Here is a 15,408-nt window from a genome sequence, read left to right on the forward strand (position 1 = left end):
AGGGTAGCGAGGTGCACAGCGGGCCGCCTGTGGCCTCCCCACACTGTAGGGCTTGTCCCCTGGTCTGGCAGTATTGCTGGGCCCCTTCGCTGTATCCCGATGTGTTTGCAGCTGTTTGGTAGTAATTAGGAGCAGCCACTGCACCACAGCACCCTCTCATTTGCAGGGTGGGTCAGAAGGACACACAGCACCCTTCTTTGACTTGGCTACACTGGTCACGGCTAGCCACAAAGAGGGAGAGAGCTGGAATTCACTCTGTCTGCTCGTGTTAAATATAAACTCCTAAACAGCAAAACACTGTACAAAACAGCAAGGGTCTGTTTTAAACAAGAATAACAGGGACAGATATCTATAGCAGAAGACGAGGTCTGGGCAGTTTTTTTTTAAATCCCTTTGATTTAGAAGCTACGTTAGCAACCGTGAGCTTTTGACAAATTACACCAATTAATAATGCGCAGGTTTCCTGTATTCAAATAGAACACATCTGGTTAGCAGTGCTGCGGAATATAATTAATTAAACAGAAATAGCCAATCTTTACTTTGACCATGTTTCTTTCTGCTAATGTGAGGGTAGCAGTTCAGTAAAGTGTGAAACAAAAATCCACAGTGTGGGCCAATTATCAGTATAACACCTGGCTCATGGTGGGATCCAAATAGAGAAGGCAGGAGAGGAACCGCTCCTGGCTCATAACTGGTTCCTTCACTCTTTGCAGTGACCTGTGACTTGAGGAAAAAAGGAAAGGGAAAAATTAATGTGAAAACAGGTTGTCATTTGATTGTGAGGTGAGCAAGTTAACTCCTCAGACGATCCGTTCTCGACGATGCACACGGTAAAGGAGTGAAGGAAGATGTTTTGCCTCTTGGTTTCAAAGAAAAGTGGAGCTCCAGAGCTTATTATTAATGTGTCTCCCAAAGCACGGTGTTTGCATCAGATTTTAAATGTCTCCCTGTATAATTTGTGAGAAAGTTTATCAGCAAAATACAGGCATTTCAGCTCGCATTTAGTTAGTTTTAGCTGGCTCAGCAGAGAATCTGCTGTGACAATAGGCTGCTGTGCTAAAATAAAGCTTTGGTACAAAGTGATGTATGCGTGTGTATCTTTCCCTCTTTTTTTCCCTTGGGCTGTGAGGCGCACAGTGCCATCTCCCTAGGGCGTGCTCCTAACCAAGGGGGAATAGCCATTAGCATATGGTCCCCATTGTCGGGAGACAATTTGAAGCTTTGTCTGTGTCAGTCTGCTGTTAACTTCCCATACCGAAGCATTTAAATGAAAGGAGTTCTTAAGTGGGCTAATTAGACAGTATTGCCATACAGAATATTGTGTAGGGACAACAGGGGCTCCCGTGCATTGTCACTGGAAGTGTTTTAGGAGGGCTGTTAACCTTTCAGTATTTATAACACCGAGTGGGACACAGGCTGAGACGGTTTGTAATTGTGCAGCGTGTCAGGAAGTGAGGGTGCAGCTTAGGTGCAGGGAGTGAGCTCAGACAAAACATTTATATTTATGTTGTAATGGAGCGTATTGTGCAAATATGACAAGCAAGATAAGATAGGAGTGAAAAATACTGTGCATTATGCACATTATGCTGCATGCATTATGTGAAAGTTGAAATGTTTTTTGTGCAGCTTTTTACTCACACAAAAGAGTCTTTGTTGCCGTGTGGCCTTGCAGAGATGTACAGAATGAGATATGAGGGCCCTGTCATGCATATCATGAGAATGCAAAGAGCCTGTTTCCAAACCATGCCCTGCATAAGTGATGGTCCTACATCACAGCAGCAGCCATCAGACCCACTGACTTTGGTGATTGCGATTGAATGCTTGAGAACAACCAGACAGCAGCAGTGCTCTGCGTGACCCTTCTGATTTCCTGCATTCACTGCAATTTTTACCTTTTGTGACTGAGAGACACAGATATATTATACGCTCTCTAATTTTCCTCTCCTCAGTCTTTTTCTCACATCCACACATGATGTTTTTAAGGTGGTTTTCTAATATAGAAGACTATTGTGCTTTCTTACTTTGGAGGTTTGGAGCTCATGATCTTGTACAAATAACAACAGCAGAGCCGGTGGCAGTCACACAGCAGATTCAGGATCTTTCACCTATTTCCCAGAGCAACTGTCACTGTGTGGATCTGCACGGGGATTGATAGTGTGGAAGTGAGGACACGCATACCCTTATAAGTTAATGTAAATGTTGGTGGATACCCAGCAAGCGGTGTCTGGTGACGTCCTCTGGATGCCATTAACAGGCTCACCGGGGGTAATTGTCCAAGTCATTAAAAGTTTGATGATTTTGCTGCTGGGTGGAGGGTTGCCTGCCCTTGCTGTGGCTCATTTTGGATTATGCTCTGGCACGTCAAATGCCTGTAGGCACAGAGTAGCTCTGTCACACTTAGTCTCCAGGGAGCATCAGTGCGCATACCTCCCATTTTTCAGCTTTCACTCATTCCTGAAGTTCTGAGTGGTCATCATTATTTTTCTGACAGCTAAAGATCTTGTTGACAGACAATGGGAAGAACAGAGGAAAACTGTTAAGTGTGACAGCCGGTGCATACATTATCACTGGCTAAGATGATATATGAGTGCTAAAAAAACTTTGCTGAAGCAGCAAAACCTGAAGTTGAGTGTTAAGGACAGATTGGACCTTCAAATATATCTGAGAAATGTTGAGCTGTGACAAAGGAACCATTTTAATCTTGTTCAACTGTTCATGATTTGATTGAATGCTTGGACTGGAAATAGTGAAATGCTGTATTTACTATTTATGTATTTATGTTAATGTTTATAAGCCAATTTAATTGTTTCTGTACAAGCATTTTTGCATTATGAATAATTAAAAAAAGAAAAAAAAAGGCTGGCATTGATCAGCTCTGTCTCAGTTATATTTCTCATTAAATTAAATGAATGAAAATATTCATTATCATCAGTTTTGTTATTGATTGGTGATGTTTTCAGGAAGCTTAGACACACGTTTGTAAACTAGCATGTCGTCCACGCCACTAAACAGGATCAGCCACGGCTCCTGTGGGTTTCAAGGTCAAGCCCACCCACTGGACGAGGCTTTTGCACCATCAGTTGTCCACACGGGGATCCTGGGGCTGTCCTCTCTCCCACAGAGAGTTGATCCAGGCAGACAGTCGCAGTGGCCCTGGCTTGTCTCCCAAGCCTGCACTCCCTGGCACTGTGGAGCCAGGGCAGCAGCCACAGGGCCTGGGTCACTCTGCCAGCTGGTGCCAGACCTCACTGTCTCTCAAGCCTGCTCTCATGTCTGCCACGGGGGCTGTCAGAGGTGACATGAGGTTCTAATAAGGCCGGTAGCTCCTCACCCCTCTGAAGGTGTTAGTGACTCAGGCATCTCCTGCCATGCCCCAGTCACAGCTGCACTCTCAATCCCAGATGTCTTGTTTGTCATCCTGGCACCTCTGCCTGAGGACAGACATTGATAGACCCTTTGATTGACACATCCGCTCTCAGTGAATGCGCGCGTCGCTGTTTGTTGGAGCATATGCTGTTATATATTAAGCAGTTTTCTGTGGCAGGGTCTGCCTTCTCGAGAATGAAAACAACAAAACAAAACAGGAATCTAGCAGTAAAATCACTAGTGACAGGAGCAAATGTCTATATTTGTGTTTTAGATTTTAGACATAGAAAGATCGAAAACTGCATTTGACAGTCCCACTTCTCAAAGTTTAAGTTGACTTTGCACTGCATTTTAGTAACGCAGCTGCTCTTTTTCATATGAAAGAGACAATTAGAACTGGTAATATCACATTTTTCTAGAGGCTGAACTCGCTTATTGCCATTTATGTAATTTCTTTTTTATTTTCCCTTGAGTATAATTTTGCCAGTTTCAGAAAATGAAGACGCTCATCAATTGAGGACTTTTATTCAGGCAAATAGGGTGAATCTACACTGTTAGATAGCACACTTTTCTCTGTAGTAGCACCTCTCTCTTCCTTTTGATATAAGGCACTGGATGAAAGTTTGAAGCTTGCCTTAAATAATTTCCATCATGCGTTAACATCAAAAAAACGATCTGGTTGGTTTTAGATCTACTCTGCAGTTGAGAACAACAATCTTAATGGTATAGCCAAGAGTTCTCGTCTTTAACAATTTTTTTCCACTGCAGATTTGTATTGTAAACATCATGCTTTCTGCTTCACGGTGCTACTAAAGTCACAGCAAGAATGTCCCCAGTTCAAGTTGATGTTTGGTTTCGGGGACTATCTGTGTAGACTTTGAATAGTCTTCCTGTGTGTGGGTTTTTCCTGGTAACTCTTGTTTCCCCTCAAAGTCCAAACGCATGAATTTGAGGTTGACTGTGTGACACTCAGTTCAGGGTTTACCCTTCTTCTGCAGCTGGGATCGACTCCAGTGGGTTGAGTAGGTCAACAAACAGAAAAGTTTCACTAAAGTAAAATTGTATGAATCCAGTAAAAAACCCACACAAAGGCTCAAACGACAGATGAGAAAATGGGTAGTTTGAAAAAAATAAAAGTGTTCAGGTGTTTAATTTGTTAGCTTGCTGCCACATAAGACACACTAATTTACCAAGTTCAATTTAGGCTTTGTAAGTTCTGGCGGTGGGGCAGTTGGGAAGAACGTGGAAAAGCAGGAAGTGTGAATTGAGAGCAGAATTACCACCTCATCTTGACATTGTGAGAGCTTCTTAAAAGGTCAGGGAGTTTTTCAGGCGGGCACAGTCTAAATGAAACCCCGGCATAGTCGCTGATCGGTCGCGTATTGTGTGAGCTGTTATAATGACCTTATCAAGCGCGTAGAAACTTGGAATCACTCCAGTTTATTGAAAGTAAGAGCGTGGCCTCCTTTCTTCTCTGTCCTGACATTTGACGTTTCAGAGCAGCCGTAAGATGCTCTGGTACAGCGTGTGACAGAGCTCTATAGTGTTGAGGGTAATCCTGTCATCGTGAATTACATGAATTAGATAGGGAGCTAGACGACGCTGTGTACCACTATAGGCTCAACTTAAATTTTTAAAACCACATTGAGTGTCTGTGGGTGTCTTTGACTGGGTGAAACGTAGAAAAAGCTCTGCCAGAGAACCTCCCACTTGACCTCAAGGATGTTTGTGGTTTCTACTGTCGCACCCCAAGCAAGACGGAGGCGGCAAGAGGTTATATTTTTGAACGTAGGTTTGTTTTTTTCTGCTTTGTTGATCTGGACTTCCAAAGGGAACATAATTGGGTAAGATGCCCCCACTGCTTTACAACAGGAGAGTAACATTGCTGCCCCCCCTTTTAATGATAGTGTGGTAGTGAGCTGGCTGCTTTAATGGCTCTGTGAGTGTAGCTGGGGCAGGGAGCAGGTCTCAGTGCTGCTGCTGAGGTTGAAATGAAGCGGTACCTGGGTCAGCAGCCCTGCACTCAGCACTCCGCCATGCATCCAGGTGGAACAAAGTCCTCGCTCAGCGTCTCATCCCGGGCTTCCTGCTGAAAGGTGACATCTCTCTGGCTTAACAGCCACATTCATCTGCTAAAGAGCATACAATTTGTTAATCGTTTCCCCACATGACAGCTTCTGCTTTCCAGATGGTTAAGCAAACAAACAAATATGCAAGCAGGTGAATGAGTGAGTGGGCAGCTCTGGTGTTCAGACAGGAGACGCCAGTATCAGGTGGTTGAAAGTGCAGGTGCTTTAACAAGATAGAACTAGATATAAAAAGTACACATTTATTCATTTGCTGGGTCCATCCTGATATCATTTTTCTACTAAAAAGTGCAAAATATTGCTTTTTTTAAAAAGCCAGACTTACTATGTAGTTCATTCATTGTGGACTTAAGATTTTGTTAATTCATTCCTCAGAAAAACTGGGCTGTCATATTCAGTTTATCCAAACATGACAAATCAGAGAGAAAAGGGAAGACATGCACAGGAAAGAAGTTCTCGTATAAGCGCTTTCTGAATTAAAAAATAAAATGAAATTGCCCCATTTCATCCAAAACAACGATGTAAATCCCTACGCACATTCAACAGTGTAGCAGAGCTGTAGTAACGAATCATTCAAACAGGCCCTAAAAATATAACAAAATTCTGGATCCTCTAAGGTGCCTGAAGTTTAGTGAAAGTGTACCAACCCGGAGTGGGGTAGTTTCTTTCATAGCTTTTGCTCTGCAACACCGAAAAGGACAAAAGGAAAGCACCATCGCTCAATTTCTGTTTGTGACTTCACTCTGTGGAGGGACATTTCATTTGATTCAGTCTCTCGTGTGTTCAAACCATGTCATTTTCAGAAATGTCACGTTAGAGTTTGGTCTGCCACATGAGCTGGGATGACATTGGTGCATTGAATGCAATATGACATGAGGACAGGCTCCTCTCAGTCTCGAGCACGCGTAATGGTCCTGTGTAATTACCTGTAGTGTGGACGATTCGAAATTCGTTTATCACAGTCGGAGTGACCCCCACTGCCTGAGTGGTTACACACACACTATGCAACACATAGGATTATACTGCATTGTACCAGTCAAAATGAGGGTATAGCCGCAAGCTGTGACCAATTAAAGTTGAACAAAGCCAGCTCATCTGCTCAACTCTTCTCTTAGTAGGTCAGTGAAACTGATGGAGAATACAGGCCCGTGCACTGCTCTGTCGCTCCAAGCACACTTTTTTTTTTTACTAGCACATTTACAAGGCACATTGTATAATAGGATTTTGACAAGACACAATGGTAACAAAAAAATATATGTCAGCATCCAAAAATACAGTTTTAAAAGATAATGTCTGCCATTGCAAAACTAAAGGAGTACCAAGCTGTTTTCTTACACTCCCTCGTCATGAATCATAGTTTGAGAAATGAGTGTAGCTTACTGTAAAGAGGTGGTGTAACATAATGACATATGTGAATGAGTCTGGGGCAACCACAGAGACAGAGCTCTGGAGGTACGGGACAGAAAGTCACTTTGCACAGAGGGTTTGCGTTACCGGTGGAGTGATGTATGACCTGAAGTCCCATCTGAGGGCTCATGTTACAAGGCTTATGCTGCACTACAGAGATAACTTTCCGTATATGGAGTCAGGGGCTACAGTAATGTATGGACCCCTGTCGTTGCCAAAGCTCTGACTCAGCGCGCTGACTCGTGCTTCTAACCCTGACCTCTGGCCTGATAACTAGACTTTTCAGACATGCACTATGTTATTGCAATCATTCCTAAAGGAGGAATGATCTTGTTACCTATCACCTTGTGCGCAGCAGCATTGTTGCTGTTGTAACATTTGTTCACGTTTATTGCATCAGTGTTATTCTGGTGTGATTAACTTTTGTACTCTGCATTTATTTGTCCAGTTCCCTCAAGAATTATGTTTTTTTTATTCATTGTATTTTACATATGAATAGTATTAGACTATACTGCTTCATTATTATAACTAACAATGTGAGACTTGAAGGCCAATGTTGCAAGATTGAAAATGGATTGTAAATGTAATGTAAACAATTAAGAAGTGGTTTCCAAGGTAACTGTTGTTTGCTTTGTTCCCTTGTCACTGATTGTTAATGTCAAAAAACACGACAAAATGAGTCGTAATTGCAAATGCCAACTTCTTTGACGTTCCTGAGTTCAAAAAGTTCATAAAATTTTAAAGTTGATTTTTTGTAGCATTAGTTTGAGTCAGTGTATCACACAGTGTGTAAAAGCAAAATGCTAGCTAATAGCTAAACTCTCTGATTTATGTTTTTGTCTTTACATAAGCAAATGCAAGTCCCAGATTGTCCAACCACATTTGATTTCCAGATGCACAACATGCTTAAAATAAGTGCCAAGACAGCATTGGCAATGCTGCTTCCACATTATTATGGTACAGATAAAATAACTGTAGCTTTGACAGCACCCATCCAGTAGCATAGATATTTTCATTTTGCATTTTACCGCAGTAGACGATATAATGTAAGGATTACAACTTCAATACTATTGCTAATTTTAGAAAGCATCAAAGCTTTGCTTCTGTCACTGATATTTGCACAGAAATCATGAATTGCCAGTATCTGTTAAAATAAATCTTATTTTTCATCATTGTTTGAATTGTATTCAGATGTGCAAATCCGAATTTGCGGTGTCTCCTCTGAAATGAATGGGTTTCTTTCTTTGTCTTTCCTCAGGTTACCTTCACCAAGAGGAAGTTCGGCTTGATGAAAAAGGCCTATGAGCTCAGCGTACTATGTGACTGTGAGATAGCCCTCATCATTTTCAACAGCTCTAACAAACTGTTCCAGTATGCTAGCACAGACATGGACAAAGTGTTGCTGAAATACACAGAGTACAACGAGCCCCATGAGAGCAGAACCAACTCTGACATTGTAGAGGTGAGTGAGCATTGCGTTTTTACCTTGTGAAAAGAAAACTTCTCTCCCATCATGCCTTTTTAACTTACTCTGACCAGATAGTTTGTCCTATTTATGCCATGTTGCACCAAACTTATACTCAGATTCATGAGATTTAAGATGACCTCTTTTTCTTTTTTTTTTTTAACATTAGTACTGGATTCTGACTATAATATAAATTTCCTCTGTGACAGCAGTTGGCCTGCTTTGTAAATCCTGCTAGAGTAATGGTTTAAACATGCTGGAGTCAGGAACAAGTAACAGTTTCCTCCTAGTCACCATGCAGATAGGGAGCAGGAGGTCTGCACTCAGTGATAACTTCAGCTCCTCTTGTACCCATCAACTGACGTGGAAAACCTATCTCTGTGCATGCACGCACGCAGAAGCTGCTGACCATCGCTGCTGACCTTGTTTCCCCATAGATATTGTACCTGTAGGGCACGGTTCTCCGGCTACTCCTCAGTGCACACAGTCAGCTGGGCTATTTCTGCAACATTTTTCTGTGAAAATACAGCATTTAGTGCATTCCATACAGCTCTATAAAACTCAACAAGCACTTGGGTTTCCTGGCAGCTCCTGCGTGCCCAGCGTCTAGCGGAAGAGTGAGCCACTTGTTATGCCAGCATACAAAATTGTCAGCCAAAAGTGTAAAAGCCAAAGTAAATGAGAATGATTAGGGATACATCCTGTTCCAAACATCTTGCACTGGCACATGTGTGGTTTCTCAGCTTATTCATAATCTGCTTTAAGAGGCCGGTATCTTCATTTCCACTGAATAAAAGTGCACACAATGTATGTTAATGCCTATTGATGAAATCTTTGCACTTAGCATGATGCTACCCATTAATTTATACTGCTGTTTTTTTGAATTACTCTTTGTAAGACTCTTTTATTACACTGTGCAAACTGCAGCATCCCGAGGCTTTGGTTTTTATTGCCACCTGCCCACCAAAACATATAGCATTCTTTCTGCTGCTGTACCGTTAAGATATCTAAAGCGTTTAAGATAAAAAGGAAAAAAAAAAAAAGAAATCCTGAATTCATGCTTTGAAAACACTCTCACTTGGAGGAATTAGTGAAATTACTTGCAGCATAAAGGAGTCAGCTGTGGCCCATTATCTTTTATTTATGCTGCTACTGCTTGTGAATTACCTGCTTGGCAGAGCTGCAGAAAAGCGTTCTGGCATCCAGTAGACTCGTGCAGTCACTCCTCCATCAGGGCCGCTCCGAGCAGAGCAGGGGCTCACCTGCATAAAAAATACATGGATACATTCCTTACATAACGGTGACCACAATTTGTTTCTGCCGTGACTCTGGAAGCTTTTTTTTTTTTCTTTCTTTTTTTTTTTTAAATATTTCTGCCAACACAACACAGAGTCACGGTGTGTTATTGGCTCCATATCAGTTGGGTCTTCCTCAGGCTGCTGTAACACACACACCTATCTTTTGTCTTCAGGTGTGTTTTTATGTAAACAGCTTGTTGTAATTGGAATGTACTTCGTGCATACTGTTGCACGGGAGATCCCGTGTCGATTTTTCTACTTAGTACCGCTGGCTGCTCTCGACGAAGCCGCCCCGGCACACAAAAGGCGAGAACAAACCACTGTTGTCCCAGCTCACTGGGCCAGCATCTTTGCAGATATGAACAAATCCCCCTCTGCCTGCTAGCTATGGTCAAGGTTCAGAAGTGAAGCAGAGCTGAAGTAACCACCCTAGTTCACTCTGCCACCACTCAGCTGGTTGAAGAGCTGTTTTTGGAGGTAGCTGTGGATCTATGATCTGAATTTATTTGCAGAGGAATCATAATTCCAACAGCCTTTTGCCTCAGTTAGTAGCGTGTTTTTTTCCCCCCAGTACTTGAGCTTCAGCACATCCCTTTACACTCCACGTAGGAGCCGATGCATTTGTAATGATGGGAAGAATCCACAATCCTCCCCCTCTGTCATTTCTCCAGTGAAATGGGCCTCACATGAGGGCACTTACGCTGGACACTTATCCAAATTTTTAAATTGTGTTAAACAAGCATTTTTCCATGCAAACAACCATGTGCTCATTTGTCCAGTTTGGGGAAGCAAGTAGAATTATCTCCGGCGCTTCATTGGTGCGCTCTTTCCGTGTGAGAAACTAAATCAAAGGTCACATTCCTGCTCAGTAGTACCATCTGTAGATAAAGGCTGAGCTGTGCAGTGTGGGAGAACAGTCTCCACGTTTTCCACAGATGGATGCATGCCTTGGCCACAGTTTGATAACCCAGTGGAGGGCTATGGACTTTGTCTCAAACTTGGCTGGCAGTCCAAAGCAGAGCACATTTTTCTTGTGTGCGTGTGTGTGTGTGTGTATCTGTGTTGTTTGTGCGAGCTTGTCCACGTCTGCATGAGTTAACCTTACCAAATCTCCAAGCGACAGGTGAGCTTCAGAGTAATATCTGAATTTATGCATTCACTTCTGTGTGTCTGTCTTTGAGATAGCCTGATTTATATATGAAAAGGTTCCAGTTGTGTGCAGTGAACTGTCACGTTCCACCCAACCTGCAATATTCACCCATTTGATCTGATAAAATTAAAACATTGTGTTATTGTTTAATTAAAAAAAATGTGTATTTTAAGCAAGGACCCATTTGATGAAGAAAAGTCACTCAGCCTGATTCTCGATTAAGGTTCACAGTTGATTGATTTTTTTTGAAGAATACAAATATTTCAAATTTCTGCAGATTCTTTTTTTGGAAATGCAGACAGTATTTAATACAGCTGTGACCCGAACAGTGTTCAGCTCCATTTATTTTTTCTTATCTCTCCTTCCTTTTGTGATACTTATTGAATTTTGTTTATTCCACAAATGAAAATGCTGCCGTTGGTCATTAGATTAATCTAATAATATTTAGTGCTACTCTCCTCTTCGCTTGTGGAGCTAATGAGATTTTGCTCGTGCTCCGCTATAAGCTCGCTCGCTGCCGCGCGGCACACAGAGAGACGCCTGTGTCTCCCGGAGAAACCCTGACATAAGGCAGCAACATCACAGGCGCCTTCTGGCATCCGTGCAATTCAAATCAATCAGGTAGTAATAGCATAAATTAGTATTTATCAAGTTTGCAGGCACACGGAATCATCATTAAGTCAACACATAATTGTAATTTTATAAAATCAAGGTTGTAAATAAGATTTAGCCCAATTTGGGAATGTGGTTTTAGTGACTAAATATCAGTGAATTGTGAATAACTTCATTCAAGGGGACTTTTTACTGCTCCTTTTTGTGTCTTTACCCCAATGATTTGTGAGAGTAAACACTCTGAGATCATTCATAGGCAAATTCTGCTTATCTGACCCATAATGAAGACGGGCAGCCATTGTTGTTGCGGCTCAGGCAAAACTGCCCCTTCTCTATTTATGAAGGCGCAGACCCCGTCTCAGCAGACCACTACAGCGAGAGGAAATGGGCATAAAATTATCCATTAGGATTTATTTGGTGATCACTATCAAATTTTAAATGGAGCCGTATTAATAAGATATGTAAATGTTGACCATTATTGAATGTCAGGCCCCGTGTTTTCCTCCGAGTCTAACCTTTTTTCCCAGTTCATTTATGTATTTTTCACTATCGTTTCAAGACTTCTCTGAGAAAGAAGTAGAAAAATAAATGTGTACGCTAATCACAATTAAAGGTTAAATTCATCATCCTCGTACCTGTATGCTTCATTAAATGATGGAGACAGTAAAGACTGGGGCTTCAGCGTTTCTTTTTCAATAACTTGCTGCTCAAAGACAAATGTTTTCATGAGTGAAGGAATGAATCCTTCAAAAAATAAAGTCTCTGGGCTGAATGGGAACAAGCAGTTTCAGACAGGGGATATTTATGTTCGTCAATCAAAGGCTGAGCAGTGATTAAGGCTCATTTCTATCTTAATGAATGCAAATTGGCACATCTGCTGTGGTGGTCTAGCTGTCCAGACTCTTCAATTAGCATGATTGATCAATTATCCTCCTGCTGGTGGAGCTTTGGAAACGAGGCGGGGAAACAGGCTTCGGGGTCAGGACGAAAGATGAAAGAGCAATGAAAAAAAAAAAAAAATACCTGCACTTATTGAATCACATATTAGTTTTTATTTCATGTAACTGTAAGCATTGGAAAAATTCATGTGATAATTTATTTAGGTTTATTTTCCCATGTAAACGTACTTTTAAGTGATGTTTTTGAAAGACAGCAGGGCAGGTCGGTGCCTGAACAGGCGGATCAGAGACCAGCGTCATCAGATCACATTATGCGTGTGAATTCATGATATCAGTAAAACAAATGTTTACAAAGCCGCCAGTTATTTTTGACGGACTGTGATTTACTCGGTTTGTTTTGATCGCTGGCATTCTTGTCACCCTCATCTGAACAAAATCGCACTTCGCATTTTTCATTTTTTCTCACCCTTAATCAGCAGAATTTCTGATCAAATATTTATGAGAGAAAAGAGCTTCAGCCTTGCAAATATTTAATAGATCAGTACTCAGTCAACGCTGAAGTCTGTCGAGGATATTGTGGTGTGCAGATTGTTTGTGTTGGTTTTAACAGTGAGCGCAAATCCTTGAATATCAAAGCAACGCTGATGAAACTGCTCCCAGTACTCGCAGAAGATTGTAATGAGTGTGTATTTATAAACGTGCCATACATTGTGAGTAGTTTACTGTGCATCATGCCAAGTACATTTCATGAGCAGTTATGCTGGAAAGGCGTGCAGTGTTGCATCATTGTTCTTTACTCATATAACACAGTTTGGGCCGTCACTTTATTTATAAACTCTCTTTTTAAAACCTCTGTTTATTCATGTAGAAATTGTGTTAATTCTTAAAAAAAAAAAAAAATCTGAATCCTAAATTCTACTTTGGAATAGAATTGTCATCGATGCACACTGCAGCTAAATAAAACTATTAATTGTTAATTGCTTTGTCATCTATTTTTACACTCATCTCATTTGATCAGAAATGCAATTATTTAAGGACTAGGTTTTTGATTTTCAGTACTCAAGCCGAAATTGGTTTTGCACAGGTCCACTTCAACTGTTGCTCCTATAACAGCAAATACAGTGAGTCCCGAGTAAACTGCAGCATTTGAAAAGGATTGTGCATAACTCCTCAAGTAATCAATGGTGTACATGGAAACAAAAAAAAAAACCCAAAACAAGAACATTTTTAAATTCCATCTAAATGTAACCTTGGAGTAGCAGTTAATGCATTTCAGCATTGATCAGAGACTTGGTTGAGGTTGTACACCTGGTGTCTCATACATCGCTGTCTCTTGCCGTAGCGTTTGCATTGCACCAGGCACCACTCTGCCTCTTCTGATGTTATTTTTGAAGTGAACTGACAATGTTGTCACCCACAACATTAATGATCTCACTTCCCGTCCAACAGAGTGTTTTTCTCTCGAAATCCAATTATTGACTTGTGGGGCCACCTGAGTCCATGAGCACAATTTAAGCTGCTCATTGTGTTTGTTTTGGTATTAGGAGAATAACTGTGTAAAAATATTGAGTTTAGCTTTCCCATTTATTAGTTTTTCAAAGCTGTGAGAATAAATCAAATACATTTCGCGGGTCTCCCCTGAGCTTCTCTGCCACACTCAGTGATCACTGACCATCCATCTAACAGGTTTATTGAAATGAAAGTGTATGTATTTAATAGATTATTTAATGAACCACATAAAAATTTGCTAAAATTAGGACAATTCTTGTCATTTTTTCCCCTTATTTTGACCATCTTGACATCTTAGCTCTGAGAGTCTTTTGTTGTCCTTTTTTGTTTGATATTATTTATCTTTTCATTTAAAAATTAGCTTGATGTGCATTAAATAAATTACTGAATCCCAAAGCACAGTTAGTGTAGTGGATTATCCACTAGTCCAAATGGTTCTGTTCTGACGTTCATGTGAGAATCTCAGCTTACTGTGTGTGTGTGTGTGTGTGTGTGTGTGTGTGTGTGTGTGTGTGTGTGTGTGTGCATGTAGGAATGGATGGGTGTGATTGATCATGTCAACTACATGAATAAATTGCATTTAAATCATTGAGTTCTATGTACTACATTTTTGTCTAAATGGCCAGAATTTGTCGTCTTTCATGGTTTCTGGACAGTTTAAATCAAAAGTCTTGCAAAAATAATTTCTCTGATAAAACGAATATGGTCGTATTCTTTGAAAATTGAAAAGGAGCAAAATAAACAAAAGGTGGCTTATCCTTCAGTGTCGACCGGATTGAAATGGGTCCATTTAATAGAAAGCTTACATGACTTCATAGTAAGGTTTACATAAAGCTTAATATCCACCTCCAGCTTTTTTTTTTTTAACCAATATCTTTTCCTCTTCATTCTTTCTCCATTTCGGCTCCTTCATCACATCACGCTGTTCTGCGTTCCACCACAGAGCTCACTGCAGCAGTGATGAGAGCTCCCTTTTAAGCTAAATCAAATGTCATTGCTGTTGACATAGATTTATTGGGTTTATGTTGATTTTTCCCTGGCTTTTCAATATATGTGAAATTTTCAGCTGGCCTATTTTTAATATTACTGGGAAAAAAAGAAGTATGTACACTTTTGGGCTCCTATGATTTATTGGAGTGATATTAAAATAATAATTTTTTTTTTTTTTTACTTTTATTAAATGTAGGTCTCAAACAATGCTGTAGCATGGCTTAAGACAGGGATATATTTGGAAGCTTTTGAGTTTAATGAATATGAAAAGCCCTTTTGATTATTGTCATAAAGAGGATTTCTTTAGTTTTTTTATGTATTTTGCCACAAAAAAAAACGTAAACTCTGTCAGTGTTGTCTCTTAGGATGAAAATCTAACAGTGCAAATAGGTAACTATTAATGAGTGTTTCTGAAATCCAGTCACTGTCTCTTCATTAGCGCTCCCTGTGGTGAAGAGGAGCTGCTTCCTGTGTGTTGTGTACACAGATTGTTTTGTGTACCCGAAAGCAGGCGTTTGACCTTTGGGCCGGCGTTTCTGGCCAGGTTGTGCAGTCAAGTTGCGTTGCTTATCGGAAGAAACTCGGTGACTCTTCGTACAGCCCTGACATCTATTTTCAGACTAGT

The 15,408-nt window shown here is 40.9% G+C and overlaps 1 protein-coding gene across 9 annotated transcripts in view; it reads left to right on the top strand.

Annotated features, from left to right (window-relative positions):
* Positions 1-15,408, top strand: part of mef2aa (myocyte enhancer factor 2aa) — a 60,055-nt gene that overhangs the window by 21,572 nt on the left and 23,075 nt on the right. For all 9 annotated transcript variants that reach the window (XM_030096523.1, XM_030096524.1, XM_030096527.1 and 6 more), the window contains exon 3: positions 8,119-8,322. In XM_030096523.1, coding sequence (XP_029952383.1) covers positions 8,119-8,322 — 204 coding nt within the window. The remainder of the gene's footprint in view (positions 1-8,118; positions 8,323-15,408) is intronic.

Source organism: Salarias fasciatus, chromosome 7, assembly GCF_902148845.1.
Source record: "Salarias fasciatus chromosome 7, fSalaFa1.1, whole genome shotgun sequence".
In the NCBI taxonomy this organism is placed as follows: domain Eukaryota; kingdom Metazoa; phylum Chordata; class Actinopteri; order Blenniiformes; family Blenniidae; genus Salarias; species Salarias fasciatus.